Source organism: Poecile atricapillus, chromosome 5 (assembly GCF_030490865.1).
Source record: "Poecile atricapillus isolate bPoeAtr1 chromosome 5, bPoeAtr1.hap1, whole genome shotgun sequence".
Lineage (NCBI taxonomy): Eukaryota > Metazoa > Chordata > Aves > Passeriformes > Paridae > Poecile > Poecile atricapillus.
This window is the reverse complement of record NC_081253.1, coordinates 4,672,792-4,687,851: the sequence shown is the minus strand read 5'-3', so window position 1 is coordinate 4,687,851 and position 15,060 is coordinate 4,672,792. Positions and strand designations below refer to the sequence as shown.

The window sequence follows — 15,060 nt, the reverse complement described above, 5'->3', positions numbered from 1 at the left end:
GCCTGACTCACCAGGAATGAGAATCTTTACATTTCTGATTCAAGTTGCACAGACTCACACCTTGCTCTTCCAAGATCATTATGTTCAGCCTGGTGTAAATTTCAGTTCCCATGGTGTTACCTGACACTGTCTAATCTCACCAAGTATTTAAAGTCATTCCCCGTGAAAAAAAAAGTGAATAAATTCATTTATCCACTTGTATTCCAGCGATGGGACAATGGCTCACGTCTCAGAAGTGGCATTAGAGCCCATTGGGAAATTATAAAAAGGAATTACCTCTAAATATTCTCTGGAGCCTCAACAGCAGTGCCTATACCCTGGCTGTGGCAGAAAGCCAACGCAGAAGCACCAAAGCTGTCCCCTGGCCCAAGGTAAGTGCTCCCAGCAGCCAGAGATGGAGAGCCCAGAGGGAAAAGGAGCAGAATCAGTGGAGCTAAAGGCAGGAACATCCTCCAAGAATGATCCCCCTTAGGATGACAAGTGGGCATCATCAAGAGCAGCCCCAAACAGCCCAGTGGAACAGGCTGAGCTCCTCCACACGGATGGCAGTGTAGATTTGTCTCAGTGGGGTGTTCCTCTGTAACCTTCCCAAAGGGCTTGAAGGGTATGAGCACCACTGACACCCATCCTTTCCAGACTGCTTGCTCTAACAACACCCTGTTAAACTCAGAACACCAGCAATCCCATCACAGCAGCAAAACCACCTTTCCTGGAGGGGCTGAGCTCTCTGGTTTCCCAAATGATGGAGTATGGATTAAAAAGAGGTCAAAATCTGAAGCCCAGGTCACAGTCACTGAGATGATTCCCAGCAGACAACAGCAAACTACCTGGATGGGAGGAAGCACAGCAGCCCTGGTAGGCTACATGCCAGTAATTAGGATGGCAAAGGCTCCAGCCAGAATAAAAATGCCTTTATAAGTCTTTTCTTTACCAATGTTCACCAGCCACAACAGCTTTGGCAGGGTAAACTGCAAGAAGAGTCTCAGTAGGAAGTGTGTTTTGTTTCAGGTCTGTAAAAATAGTACCAGGAAAGTTAATACTCCTTCAAAACATTCATCTTGTTCTGTCAGGAACACTTCTCACCAGCTAGCATAAAAACTGGCAATATTGTATTGCTGCATTAAGCACTTAACTTAATTTTATGTAAACTAGCAGCAGTTTGATAAAATTTGTTGACATTTGTCATTTTGTTGTGGTTCATTTCCTACAACAGCTTTAGAAGTATTACACTACTGATATGAACAATCCTGATACAGAGAGAAAAATGGAGTACCATTCATCATCTCAAAGCAGATTAAATTAATATCTGGCCAGTAACAAGCTCAAATATCTCACTGAAAAATAGGTATGAAAAGGTGTTTTATATAGCAGATTCCTTGTTCAACAGTAACTACACACATCAAAATTATAGAGTGAAAACACAAGACCACATTTTCTCCTCATGTCCAGCATTTTCTTCATTTACATTTAGCAGCTTCATGGCAGTGCACTTTCAATGTGTACACATTATTTATTGGGCTGAGATTTTCTGAAGCTACTAAAGAGTGGTTTGGGATCCCAGCTTCTATTGAATTTCAATGAATCTACTCATAAAAGAATTAGGAGCTTTAGGAAATTTTATCTTTATTGTTTCATACCACAAGAGCAACATTGCATCCAATTATCTTATCCTTTGCTGGTAAAAGAACTACAAGAGAGGTACCCAATTAACAAATTTTAAGCTTCTGAAACTAGTCTTCCATAATTAGCATCCAGAGAATGAAAGACACACTTTTAGCAAACAAAGTGAGACTCAAGCTTTGAAACAAGGCACTTCTGGTTGCTGCATTTCTCTCGCTCCTCCAACTTCAGTTTAATCATGACTATAGACACTGACATTCCCTAAAATCCCAGAGGAAGATAATTATCAGAAATAATTTCAACATGTTACAATAAGGGTACATCTACTCAAACTTCTGGAGACAGGGACCATTCAAATTCAATGATTTATTAATGGCAACCAGAGTTGCTTCAATGCAGGGCCAGTCAGCCACAAATAAATTGTGTGGGTGGAAGGTATGCAAACAGTATTTGGATAACATTTAGGAAAGCTCAAATATCAGAGAAACAGTGACAGGATCACAAAGAAAGGGCAGTCAAGGACCACAGGAGACAACAGTTGCAGTCTGGCTGCTGTGAGGAGTGAAATGTTTTCTGGATTTTGTTGCTGCTAAAATAAATGAACACTTTTGGACATGGCATTGCCTTTTAGAGCACTGCTCTGTTAATGAGAAATCTGATCTTGTAGGGTTTTATTCTCTCTCATAGGTTATTCATGGCATTCAAGCAGTATTTGGGGTCAGAGATGGTTCTAATGGGTGGCTGTGGTGCTGCAGAGCTCTGCTGAATGTTCTGCCACAGACAGAGTCAAAAGGAGCTTGGGGGAACCTCGTTTCAGACCTCTGCTCTCTCCTCACAGGGCGACTATCAGGAACTGTTCCAGCACCTTCCTCTACTCCATGGCTGAGAGACAACCACCAGCCTTTGCAGGAGCTGCTGCACCCAGCATTACAATACCCAGACATAATCAGTGTGCACAGTCTCAAAAAAGAAGCTAAAGAACAGAAACAACTTCTCTCCCTGCTCCTTTGTTTCACCTTGCCCTGGCAGAATGCATTCTGACAGAGAGGCATTGCTGAGATGAGATTTGAAAACAACATGCAAGCCAGACGAGTTCTGAAGCTCCAAACACACAGAAAAAGCCTTAAGTACTAAATGGAAGGAGTAATTTGCCAATGCACATTTTAGATCTCGGCTCTGTTAGTAGAAGGGTGAGGAGAAAAGCAGGTCATATTAAATATTTGTCTGGTTTCAGAAACCATGGTATTCCTTGGGAATGGCTTACTTAAGATGAATATGCTGTTGAGAGGTACAACTGTGGAATACAAAAAATACAAGTACCCCAAAAAAAAGTTATAAACTGGATCTTTAAGATAGAAAAAATTAGTGAAGTTCTCTATTCACAGTCACTGAGAGAGGCAAATACTTACAGCTTAAGACCAACACTAGTGGAAAGAATGGTAAAATAAGCCAAAAAATCCAATCAAAACACCAAAAAATAAAACAAACAACCAAAAAATAACACTAAAAATCATTCCCAAGAAAATAAGCATTACACTGATGTTTCTAAGCAGTAACTGCCTACATCAGGCAGTAGTGGAGTCAGGTGATGCAAATATACAAATTGTTGTCAATGGTATGTTTTTAAACCCTAAGCTTTTCAACGATGGATTTGAGTTTTGTAATTGTCCCAGCAAAATCCTGTGTCAGGTGAGTCTGCAGACAGCCATTTTATTTTTCCTTTTAATGCAAAGGCTCTCTGAACATTTGCATCAACCTCCAGACTCACAGCTATCTGTAAAAGCCAAACTGTCTGGCCAGATTCTGGGCTGTCTGATAAAGTTCCATTGATTTTAAGTGAGCTTGCTGATTTAGCCTACTGAAGAACCCAGCATCATCTGATTAGGTTTAGTAAATTGATTTTTGAATCCTGACTATTTGCAAAAAACCCATGAACAACTGAGAGACCACCCAAGAAAGTGTAAAAATTACTTGGTCAAGAGTTTTATTAATAAATTTTATTTTTTCAAAAATCAATTTTCTCATGAACAACTCTGGAACAGAAAAGCAACAGAATTTGTTCACTGAATTATTCATTATAAGTTACTGAGCCAGGTTCCTTGGTACTGTAAAAAATCAGCATCTTCAGAGAGCAGAAAGAACCACAGCTGCTAAGAAACAGAGGAGAGCACAAGTGCAGGTGCTGTAGGAGTTCACTTCTGGTTTTACAAAGCTGTTTGTGAGACCATTTAGAGGAAGGTGGGAAGCAGAACGGGAACAGGCTGCTGCTGGAAGCTTTCTGCTGACAGGAAAACCAGACAGGCAGAGCCAGGACACCTCTACCACTCCCCCTGGAAACTCGAAGTTGTGTCTGCACAGAGCCCTGCCCGAGCCTTTGCCAACAGACACTGAATTCAACACTAAGGATGCACCATTTGCCCTTTTCTGTCCCATCCTAGATCTCCTCACAAACACTAATAAAGGAGCTACACTGTAGGATTTCAGGTGCTTCCTGAGGAAATTAGCTGATGCAGGCATATCAGTACAGTCAAATAACTTTCAGGTTCTATTGCCAAATGTGGTTAAAACACCACCAGGAGATTGCTCACAAAGATATTTAGTTCCTGGATGTTTTCTGTAAATGGATGCTTGAGCAATGAGACTAATAAGACTTCTCATATTCTCACCACGGGAAAAGCTGCAGCTTGAGAATTTCCCTCCTTTTCTACACTTTGAAATCCCCACAGGAGAGAAGTTAAGAACTTCCACTTGCAGGAAAAGCTTTGATCAATGCTTGTGCATTATTAGAACCCAGAAAACCGTATTACTAGGCATAAATCCACAGAAAATCAATCAAAATCCATTTGTTTACGGCTATAGGAACAACTAGAAATATCTGTCAGGCTACACCACAAAATTCATCATATGTAAGACAAAAAAGAGCTGACAAATTCATCTGAAACAAACAGACACACGACTCAGTGCACAAAAACTGAATGTGCTAGGTCCCTGGCATTAGCACCAGGGATCAAATATATCATAAGAATATTTTTAATGCAATTTATAAGTTCCTACAGACACCGTGGTGCAAAGTATCAGCAGGAAAATTCAGGAGCATTATATTAATTTTTAATGAGAAAAATCTTACCTGATGAAGCCAGAGTAGGCACACATATTTCAACAATTTGACAGCAAATTGTGCTGACTAAAAAATACAGAACCATCAAGTGAAAAACAAAATTTTGAGTTATTATGTACCAAAGTTTCACCCAATGTCCCAGTGCTGTCACTTGGTTCTCACTCAGTCCTGGGCTGACTTGCACTGAGAGGTGAGAGAGGGCAGCAGACCTAAGGCAATTATTACCTCAGCCCACACAGTCAGCTGTGGCCCAGGCAGCTCATTAACCTGCATCTCGTCAGCAAAGGGCCATGGAAACTGGAAAAGAGTAAGGATTCAAACACCTTCCTTCTGTGTAAGCAGAAAAGCCACGGTGCTGACTCCTGCCTTTGGCTTAGGACAGCCCAAGGAAAGCATCTGACATAAACTGCTCACACTTGCAAAGGGGAGGTGCTTCCAAGAGGTCCGCGCTGGTTGATGTTAGGAAAAGTGTAGGTTCTCTTTCACACTCCCTCCTTTTTTTCCTTCAAGCCACCAATAAACTCCAAATGCCATCTTTTTAATATGCCAAGCCTTTAAATGGCATTGCTGAACACAGGTCTTACAAACCGGTGCAATAACCATACAAAGTTCTCAAGAGGAAGAGATCTGGGCATCCAGCAAGCTGTTGGATTTGGAGCCACGTGGAGAATATCACAAGACAAGATAAAAACTCTGTGTGTGACCATTTGTGTGCTCCTATCTTGATATTCATTAGTTAGAAGAACTTTTACCTGCACATATTAACGCTGTGTTTAGAAACACATCAGAGAAGGGGGTAATCAATCAGCAGTGCAGTAACAAAAGCTGTAGCCAAGATTTCCCACTGCAGGATGTTGTTGCTGAGAATCCCAAAGCCTGTGGAAGGTGGTTAATCAGAGCACCCTGGCCACAGCCCCCAAGGCAATTTTCTGATCAGTTATGGGAGCAGGAAGGCTGCAATCAGCATTGTTCACCCAGACACAAATGGCTCCCAGACATCTTCAGCTTCTGTCCCTCATTTTAAAGATTAGACTCCTAAATACCGTCTGATGTTTGATATTTTCTTTTCTTTGAGCAGCAAACCCCATTTCCAGCCTTCCTGATTGGCAGTATTGCTTTGATACAAAATACATGGTTCTTCTCTTACATTAAATGATTATCCTGGGGATAAAATCAGGAAATTCCCTCATTTTCCTCAGAACACAGGAAACAAGGGAACATTAAGATTTAATAACACCTCATCAGTAGTCTACAAGGCTGATAAGAAAAAAGTCTGTAAGGTTGCTACTCTGGTGTTCAAAAGCTCTTAGCCACATTAAAAAAATCAACTTCACTATAATTAAATATGTTTTATTAAAGCTTTCCATCATCTTCTTTTCTTTGCTTATTTCCCCCTCACAGCTCTCACATCGTCTTTCATTCCTCTCTTTGATGTTTGTATGCTTTTCATAGTTGTATTGAAAATACTTTGCACTCTTCTCTTCCACCCCTAAATATATTTAGAGGAGCACATTTTCCTGTGCCTGACGTTACCTCGCCTCTCTCAGCCCCTGGACAGCTCAGGGAAAGCAGAGGGCACACACAGTGACAGTGCTCAGAACAGAGAAAAACACCTTCCATCTCCTCCCTTTCTGTCTCTCACCTGGACTAAGGATGAAACCTTCTCTCCTCAACAGGAACATTCGTACAGGATTTACAAAACAAAACGGAATCTGTTCTTTCAGTTGTGTAGTTAGTGAGAGTGAAAATGTTACAGTTTAAAGGGAGATGAAAGAGAAGAGTGGGTGCTCCTTTACTTACAGGTGTCTAAGGACTCATCAGAATCATCGGGACAGTCGGGCTCCCCGTCACACAGCCAGTGCCAGGACACACAAGTGACACGATCGTGGCACAGGAACTCCCCTACGTCACACAAGGGATGCTCTTCTGGAAATGAGAATGGGTTACAGTGAAATGGTTAAAGGTGAAGGAAAAAAAATTGAAATTAAAAAATAAAATGGAACAATGAAAATCAAAAGTGAAAATGAAATTATTAAAAAAAAAATCAAAACAAATGCTAGGAACAATATGAAGCAATAATTTAGTGGTATCTGGTACCCTCTCTTAGGGAACTCTAACATCCAGCTGAGGATTCAGTGGGAGCTGCCCATTACCCTTCCAACCTGACAGGGACAACATCACCATGAGCTACTTTTATGGAATAAACTTTTAAGAAAATCTGTTTTTTTCTAAATATTTCACCATTAAGTAAATCTGCTCACTAGATAGAAACTGACAAGATTTAATGTCGTGTTACCAGCAGGGAGGCTCCCAACTCACCTCTCCTGCCACAGAAAACATTTTTAAATTGCTTCAAGTAATCAAATTTTTCAGGGATGTATTTTTGTAGGCAGTCAAAATTCTACTTAAATAAATATATCTATTATTTACTATTTCCTTAGACACATTTTAATGACCAAATCCTCCCTCCATTTTACAGAAAAATTATTTTATTGTGATGAATTTGCAAACAAAGAATTTGAAGTCAACGACCAGGGCACCTTGAAAACAATGGCTTTTAAAAGAAGGCAATTCTGGAAGTTTGGCACACCCACACTATCTGCTGCATTCGACCACCACAGGCTGATGTCCTTGAGATCGAGAGTTAATTAACTCAAGACTATTCTATCATTATTCAATGTAAAACTATTCTAATATTAATTAAAGCTCACAAAACCTCTGTGCAATATATTATATTCATTTTATCAATATATAAATTACAGTAGTGTCTTCCACAAGGTTACATTGCAGATTGCTGGGAAAAGATTCCCTCATTATTTTTACACTGGCACAAGAGAGAAATAACTTCACTGGAGTCAATACTGCCACAAAGACATCAAACCAAGTATAAAGGAGAAGACAAAACCCATTCCACTTGGAGATCTCTCCATTGGCTTAGTTCCTCCAAAAGCCATGGGATTGCATTATTACCAAAGCAAAAAACAACAAGAATACTTTATTAAAGTTATTTAATTATTTTCTGTGTTCAGGCCTCATTTCCACGGTCAGGTTCTCAACTACTGATGCCATCCAATTTTACAACAAGCCAAATTTGCAACTACTGCATAGATATATTTCATATTTCTTAAAATAACTATATCACAACTTCTTTTAAGCCTGAAGGATGAAAGGATTTTTGTTATATCTTAATTCCTTCCCCTCAACAGCAAAAATGAGCAACTGTATAATTAAGAGTGCAAGTTTACATGGAGTGGTTTTGCTTAAAGCTTTCAGGGAGATGATTAAAAGCCCTGCTTTGATAGCACATCTTGAAAAACCATCCTGCAAGTCAGAAAGAGGCAGAGTTTGGCAAGTTTTAGCATTTCAAAGATGTAGAGCAGTGTGAGGAACACACAGAAGAGCTCTGCAATATTTGGTTTTAGAGTATTCTCGAAATCCATGATGCATTTCTGCTTTTACTACAGGATGAACTGTAATTTTCTGTGCATTGCACATCTGCTTCTAACAGACCTGGGAATACTAAAATTAGCATTGCCAAACATGTCCACTTTTTTATTCAGCTCTGGAATGATTATTCCACAGAGCAAAAAATAGCTGAAAATTCTTTCAATATTAAGAGTAACTAGTTTATTTTTTTTATTTATTTGAGAGGTTTCTGAACTGACAGCTAAGTGATAAATACTACTGAATAAATATAGAAATGTAAAGTTGTGAAAACACTTCTACAGTCAAGGTCACACAAGTGTCTGGTTCTACATGAACCTCCCCAAACAGCCACATGTACAACACCTATAGAATAGAAATCTTGTCTGAAACAAAACCTGGCAGGGAGATTATTCTTCCCTAGTGCAACAGCTTCTTTCAAATCTGCAGATGGTCACAGATGTCTACACAAAAAAAATCTTACATTTGTTCCTCTTTTGGACAAATATTATGAAAATAGCTTAAGTAACTGGATAATAAAGTTTTAAAAAAGCAATTTCATATAGAGTTCAGAGCTGAGTGTGTGTACTTGAAAAAAGGCTTGTTTGCTACTATTTTGTTTTTGTTTTTAATGGAAATAATTAAGCTATTTCCATACTGTTAAATTCTCACTTTCCATTTTATGCAACCATACAGAATTATGGAGATCTGAGCTTTTTTATTTTCTCTATCCTGAGAAAGACTTAGCAGAGTGAAAAAACCCACTAACTTATAAAACACTTTGAAAAATAGATTTTGTTTAGAATAAAACAGTTTAATATTACCTCAGGGTTTTATTTGTTCTGAAAGTGCTTTCTTAAATGTTTTTGTTTTGCATAACTATAGAATTATTTTTATTTTCAGCTGTTATCTTTACAGAATGAATCTGACCAGTTAATCATGAACATGCACTAATTAGTGGGCTTTAAAAAAACAAAACAAAAAACACAGCAATTCTCTTGCTAAAAAATAGTCATCTGTGATGGCACAGAAGTTAAACAGTTCTTTCCAGTGACACCTTTTTCCTTCTGTAATACGTGAGCTGTGCAGGAAAGCTCCCAGTGGATGGGAAAATTCACGTTTTTAACATCCCAGTTCTTTGAGCTGCAGAGCAGATGGTGAGAAATCATCCCTCTATGGGTAAATGAAAGCTTTGCCTCCCTAAGGATACTACTCCTATGCTCCTATCCTATGCTGCAAACACCTGGCAGTGGCTCTTAGAAGGAAAGTTTTAAAAAAGAAAAAAGAAACCTGGTGCATTTATTTTAAATTAAAAACAGCCAAAAATGTGTTGATTTTAGTTGTTTTTTTTTTTAAATATATGAACATTTTTTAAAGAGGACAAAGCTCAAAATCTTCATTAGGAAAGCAACTAGGATTATAATGTATGAAATTACACTGAACTTGGAAATCCAAAATTCCATTATGATGATAAAAGAAAAGAATAAAAAAGGGAAACAAACCAATCACCCAAGCAGCACACAAGGCAGTGACTGATGTCTGCCTGGACCAGGGGTGCTCCTGCATTAAAAAGACATTTGCCTCTGTAAACTTGCATTCAGCTCCTAAATAAGTAGGGATATGGAGATCACTGCCTGTGATCACATGGAGTGTTCAGGGTCAAAGGGATCTGGATCCTTCCTATTTGAGGGAATGCAATGAAGAAAAGCAGGTCAAGAGAGCTCTTGAAAAGAACTATATGGGAGATAACATTTCTATAATTGAGGGCTCTCCAGCTCTGGCACGAGACTGGAAACGATTTGCTGTGAATCTAATTAAGAACTGCCTTGGTCAAGGAACCAGGAGCCCAGAGAAGCTGCTGAATTCCTGAATTGTGCTTCCCACTTCCAGCAGTCCCTTGCTTTGGCTCCCTGTGGCTCCTGCTGTGTCTTGGTGACCCCTCAGCCGCGTGGATGGGAGTTGCTTGGTGCTCTGTCTTCCGAGCACTTCCAGCTCCATCTGCCAAGAGCACCTGAGAGAGCCAGAGAAAAACAAACCTCCCATATGGCAACGCTCTTCAAAGTGAGCAAAACTCAGCCTGATAAAGTCCTGATCCGTTCGAGCAGGGAGCCTGCTCATCAGGCTTTCACTAAATATTCAGAAAAAACAAATGTGCACGCTAAAAAAGCACAAATGTGCACCCAAAAAGCACATTTCTAGAGAAGCTTTTGAAGCATGTGACACAGGCACGATGGGAATGAATGTTGAAGGATAAGATATCATCACAATGTAATATTTAAAAGCTTTCATAGCAATAGCTAAAGATCAATGTGATGTAAGAATGCCTCACAAATTGACCACATTTAATTTTGCACTTAATATTTTTACTATGTTAAGTAAAAAACATTAAAAAAAATTAAAAAGCTGAAATTTTCAGTTCCCTCTTCATTTTCAAGGAAAAGGGCAAAAAAAAGATGAAAAGATGCACAGATGAGGGGGATGTGTGTGTGTGAACATGTTTTTTTTTTCCAATTGATAATGGTTAAATCAAGGAATGGACCATGAAATCTACGAATAAAAATGATAAACTGATAGACCTCAACTGGTTTGTCTCCAGCTGCATACCCAGAAAAAAACTCATAGGAGAGAAGAGGAATTTCCTGCCAAAATAGCTTTTTCTTTCTTTTTTTTTTCAGAAGCAAAAGAGCAGGAAGACTAACAAAGAGCAGAAAGGCCAAAAGGAGTGGTCAGAAAACTGCAATCTAGTTCTGCATTTCCATTGGGATCCACTGGCATCACCTGTCTGCCCAACCAGGAATTCTGCCAATCATAATAAACCCATTCTGCCTTATTTCAGGGATATTATGCAACCAAAAACTTGCATTTTTAAGTTCTTAATTAGTTTTGCTTTGATTTTAATTAAGTTATCTTCATTACAAGAGTTTAAGGACTCAGAACTATTTTTTTCCCTCTCTCAAAAGCATGTTTTCCATTTGGGATTTTCTTTGATCTCTCATGGAAACATGGGAGGGTTTCCAGATTAATTTCAGCAAAATTTACTCGAAAGTTGAAAAGTATATTCCGGTAGTAATTTATGACAGAATTCATCATGCACCAAAACCTAAATTACTGTAACTGAAAGGGAGACGTGAAGAAAAAGCATGCACAGCACTTCCTACTTATGAATTTCAAACTTTATATAATACTTTTCAAACCTTTCATACCTTTGGAGTTAAATCTACATTTTTAGAGCCCAGCATAGAGCAAAACATTTACATTTTTGCAGCACAAAACTACAGACAAAATCCTTGAGATGTGTCTTGCAAAACAGCAAACAGAGGTTAACATTCAGAGTATAAAAATATTATTATGATACACTTTATTTCTGTCCTACCCAGTTCAGTATAATGCTGTGCTCAAAGTCATGAAATTTTATTTACAGAACCCAAAAATCTCTCACAAGCTCTACCAATCCCTGATTTGTGCTTCCACAATGCAAAGGGGCTTAAGGAGCTGCTGCTATGTTCACATGTAGCATTTTAAACAGGAATACGGATGTTTCATGAGTACCTGTTCAGCTCTTGGTAGAATAGTTATCACTTACACAGCATTTACTAATCAGCTTTATCCATAGGCAAGGCACACACACAGGTACCTGTCAGTAAAAGCACCAGATGCTCAGTTTAAGCTACACATGTTTAAATTCTATGGGTAAACTTTCCTCAGTCTGCACATATCCCACCCAGCAAGGTCACAGGCATCTTCTTTAGAGACTGGAGTAACATCAGACATCCCAGATCTCACTCCATAATTATGTTCAAATTCCTTATTTACATCACACAGTTTACAAAAATTCCTCATACATTTTTTTTAAACTTGCTCTGTGCTACTATAGTTTATGGATCAGATTAAGCAAATAGTGATAGAGGTCAGTACTAAGAAGAAGATGAGAAATGTTCACTGATTGATGAAAATCCTGGAGTGTTTTTGGAAGTGGGCAGGTAATGAGTTTAGGGGTTGTCTTGCTCCTTGTTCTTTTTGGCTCATTCTTTGCCAAAAACATATTTTCACTAGGGGGGGATGATCCCAGTCCCCTCCTGGGTTTGAACAAGGTTTTGTTCAGACTCAACTTGGCACAATCTATGGACAGAGAAATTTAATAAATACTCAGATAATGAGAAACACCCAAATATTCCCGAGACAATTTTTTATCTAATCAGCAAAGGGTAACAGAATAACACCTATCTCACCAAACTGTGAAATGACATGATAGTTATGTTCCTTAATGGCACAGAAATACCACAGAATTGCCAGGTACCTTCTCTAACACAACAGAGAGACCCTAATAAAAACACATTAACTTCAATCCTGCCATTTTCCAACCCCTGCTCCCAGTAGCCCTACAAAGAAAGGAGGCCAGAGGCCAAACAAGCTCCCTCTGAACCATTTCTTCACAATTATCCTTCACCACCTTGAAAGCTGGAAGAGACATGCAAACACATTCCCCAGGGTGAAGTGGTCCTTCTTTCCCAACAGCCTGAGGTGGATTAAATGTAAATGTCAGGGTGGAGGGTCAAAGTGACCATCACTTATCCCTCTGTGTGTGAAGAGTGACGAGCCCTGTGCTGGAGTCAACAAGGTGCCCTTTCAGCTGCTGACAGCCAGTGCCAGGGTGAACATGAGCAAAAATGTTCTTATTTGTGGAAAGCCTTCAAAGGCTTCCACTGAAACAACCCTTCTTTCTTTCCCATGTCAAAGAATGAAATGACTTTAAAAAAAGCATTTATATGGAATGTGAAAACCTCTGAGCCTCTCCACTACCTTAGCCTGTATTATCATAGTGTGTTCTTAATATTATAATTTCATTTCCTGCTGACAGGAAGAAATGCTTGTGACAGAAGATTTGAAAAAGTTCATAAATATACAGAAATAAAAAATAGGTTTTTAGAAGGAACTGCAAGTATCATGGCAAGACCCTTCACAGGAGCTCTTACATAAGACACTTCCTATGTACTTGGAGAAGCAGCACAAACTTTCATGTGGAAAAGAAATTCTAGGAGTGATGACTTGAATAATAGATTTCTTGTACACAAACATGTTTCCTGCTTCATCAGGAAGCTCAGTGGAGAAAAGACTGAGGTTTTCAGCTGCTCCCAGGATCAAACCTCCAAAAGGTCTGACAGAAGAACTCCTGAAGAGCACAAGCAATGAGCAGACGGATGGGGACTGAGGACGAGTCACCGGGTGCCGATTTCAAACCCAGTTTGTCGCAGAGCGCCACTCACTGTGCCTCCAAGCGGGACTTCAAATGAATCTTTTTCATCTCCTGTCTGTGCCAGCTCTTGGAACTCAGATATTTCCAAGTTATGATTCTTCATTTGCTGAGCTGTACAGCCTCCAAATTCAATTATAATATTTTCATGGTAAAATTGCTTCTTTTTCTTAAAGTGGGATGGAAATCCCGACTTGAGACAAATTATTTAAATAAATGCCACGCAAAATATTTTCTCTTTTGAAAGCTGAAATGTTCATTACATAGCTTATTACAATACCTTTGATAAGCCCTCTGCTGAGCAGATGTTCTATCACCGTGAATTTTCACATATGAACGTTTTTAGCAAATACTAAAAGATAATTAATTTAGATAAATTTCATCTATCAAAGGCTAATCAATGATGTCATTGTTTTAAATCTGTAGTTTTCTTACCATGTAAAAAACATAACAAAGCCATTTCACTTGAATATTTCAAACTCTAATAGAATGACATCTGTCCGCACAAGGAAGGAAAAGCACATAAACTGTTAAGATATTTTAGATACTGGGAACTTTATGGAAATAATAAGAAAAAATATTCTCTGCTTATCATCACTTTAAATAAAAGTAAATTTTCTTGTTTTCTTTTAAAGTGCAGATAACTTTATGAGGGAAAGATATAGATAGGTAAGATCTAGGGATCTACTGCGTAATTGGGAAAACAACGTTATACTGAGAAAAGAGAGAAAATAAATTATCATAAAGGATTAAAAAATTAAAAGCAGTATGGAAGGAACCATAAAGTATCTGGATTGAATTGAACAGTCTTCTTTACTTTCTCTTTTATATCCCTAGAAGAGGATGTTGAGGCTATGTTAGCACTGGTGCTTGATTTTCTTGTTTGTTTTAGGACTCAAGCACAAATTTCATTCCTTTTACCGTATCCAAAAATTACATCTTGGATAGGATACCAAAAAGGTTCATCATAAAATCATAGAATGTTCTACCAACCAAATGGTTTGTTCTCACAAAGTTCCCCAGTCCAGCTCCCTCACAGGTTGTTGGATGCAGCAGTGCAATTCCTGCCCTGCCTGGCTCCTGTTCCTGCAGATCCCACATCTGTCCCAGCGGGCTCCGATCCCGTGCGCTCAGCTCTCGCTCCAGCGCAGCAGCACGGGGCCATTCATCTTCCCTGCCCACTCCCTGTGGCTCCACTGCCATCACTCAGTGCTGCCTGCTCTGCTGAGCACCAGCAGTGTCACCCAGACACGCGTGGGGTTGATGGACGGCAGCGCTGAGCTCATCCCACAGCCATCAATGCCATGGGCTGGGAGACACGTGGGGAGGAGCTCGAGACTTGCACGCAGCCTAACAGCACAAAGGAAATACAGAATAGTGCAGAAGATGGCAAGGCTGGAGAAGTGAGAACCAAACTCTTGGAGAAAACCTTCTCAGAAGACAATGCATTCATTTTTGCATATGGAAAGGAAAGAAGCCATGTCCTACCCTGCTCTCAGAGCCAGGAGAGCCAAGCCTGCTGTCACTAAGCATTTCTCAGAATGCTTCCACTTAAAATGACACAAAATAATGATGAACAGGTTTCAATAGCAGATGGAAGCCTATTACATAATTTAGTTTTAATGACCAGAGAAATCTTAAATATGAC

The 15,060-nt window shown here is 39.2% G+C and overlaps 1 protein-coding gene across 1 annotated transcript in view; it reads right to left on the bottom strand.

The window, feature by feature from the left end:
- Positions 1-14,615, bottom strand: part of LRP1B (LDL receptor related protein 1B) — a 473,299-nt gene extending 458,684 nt beyond the window's left edge. Inside the window, exons 1-4 of the mRNA XM_058839737.1 lie at positions 14,406-14,615; positions 13,426-13,605; positions 10,046-10,172; positions 6,539-6,664 (exon numbers count right to left, since the gene is read on the bottom strand). Of these exons, the coding sequence (XP_058695720.1) occupies positions 6,539-6,664; positions 10,046-10,172; positions 13,426-13,605; positions 14,406-14,615 (643 nt within the window). The remainder of the gene's footprint in view (positions 1-6,538; positions 6,665-10,045; positions 10,173-13,425; positions 13,606-14,405) is intronic.
- Positions 14,616-15,060: the final 445 nt, after the last annotated feature.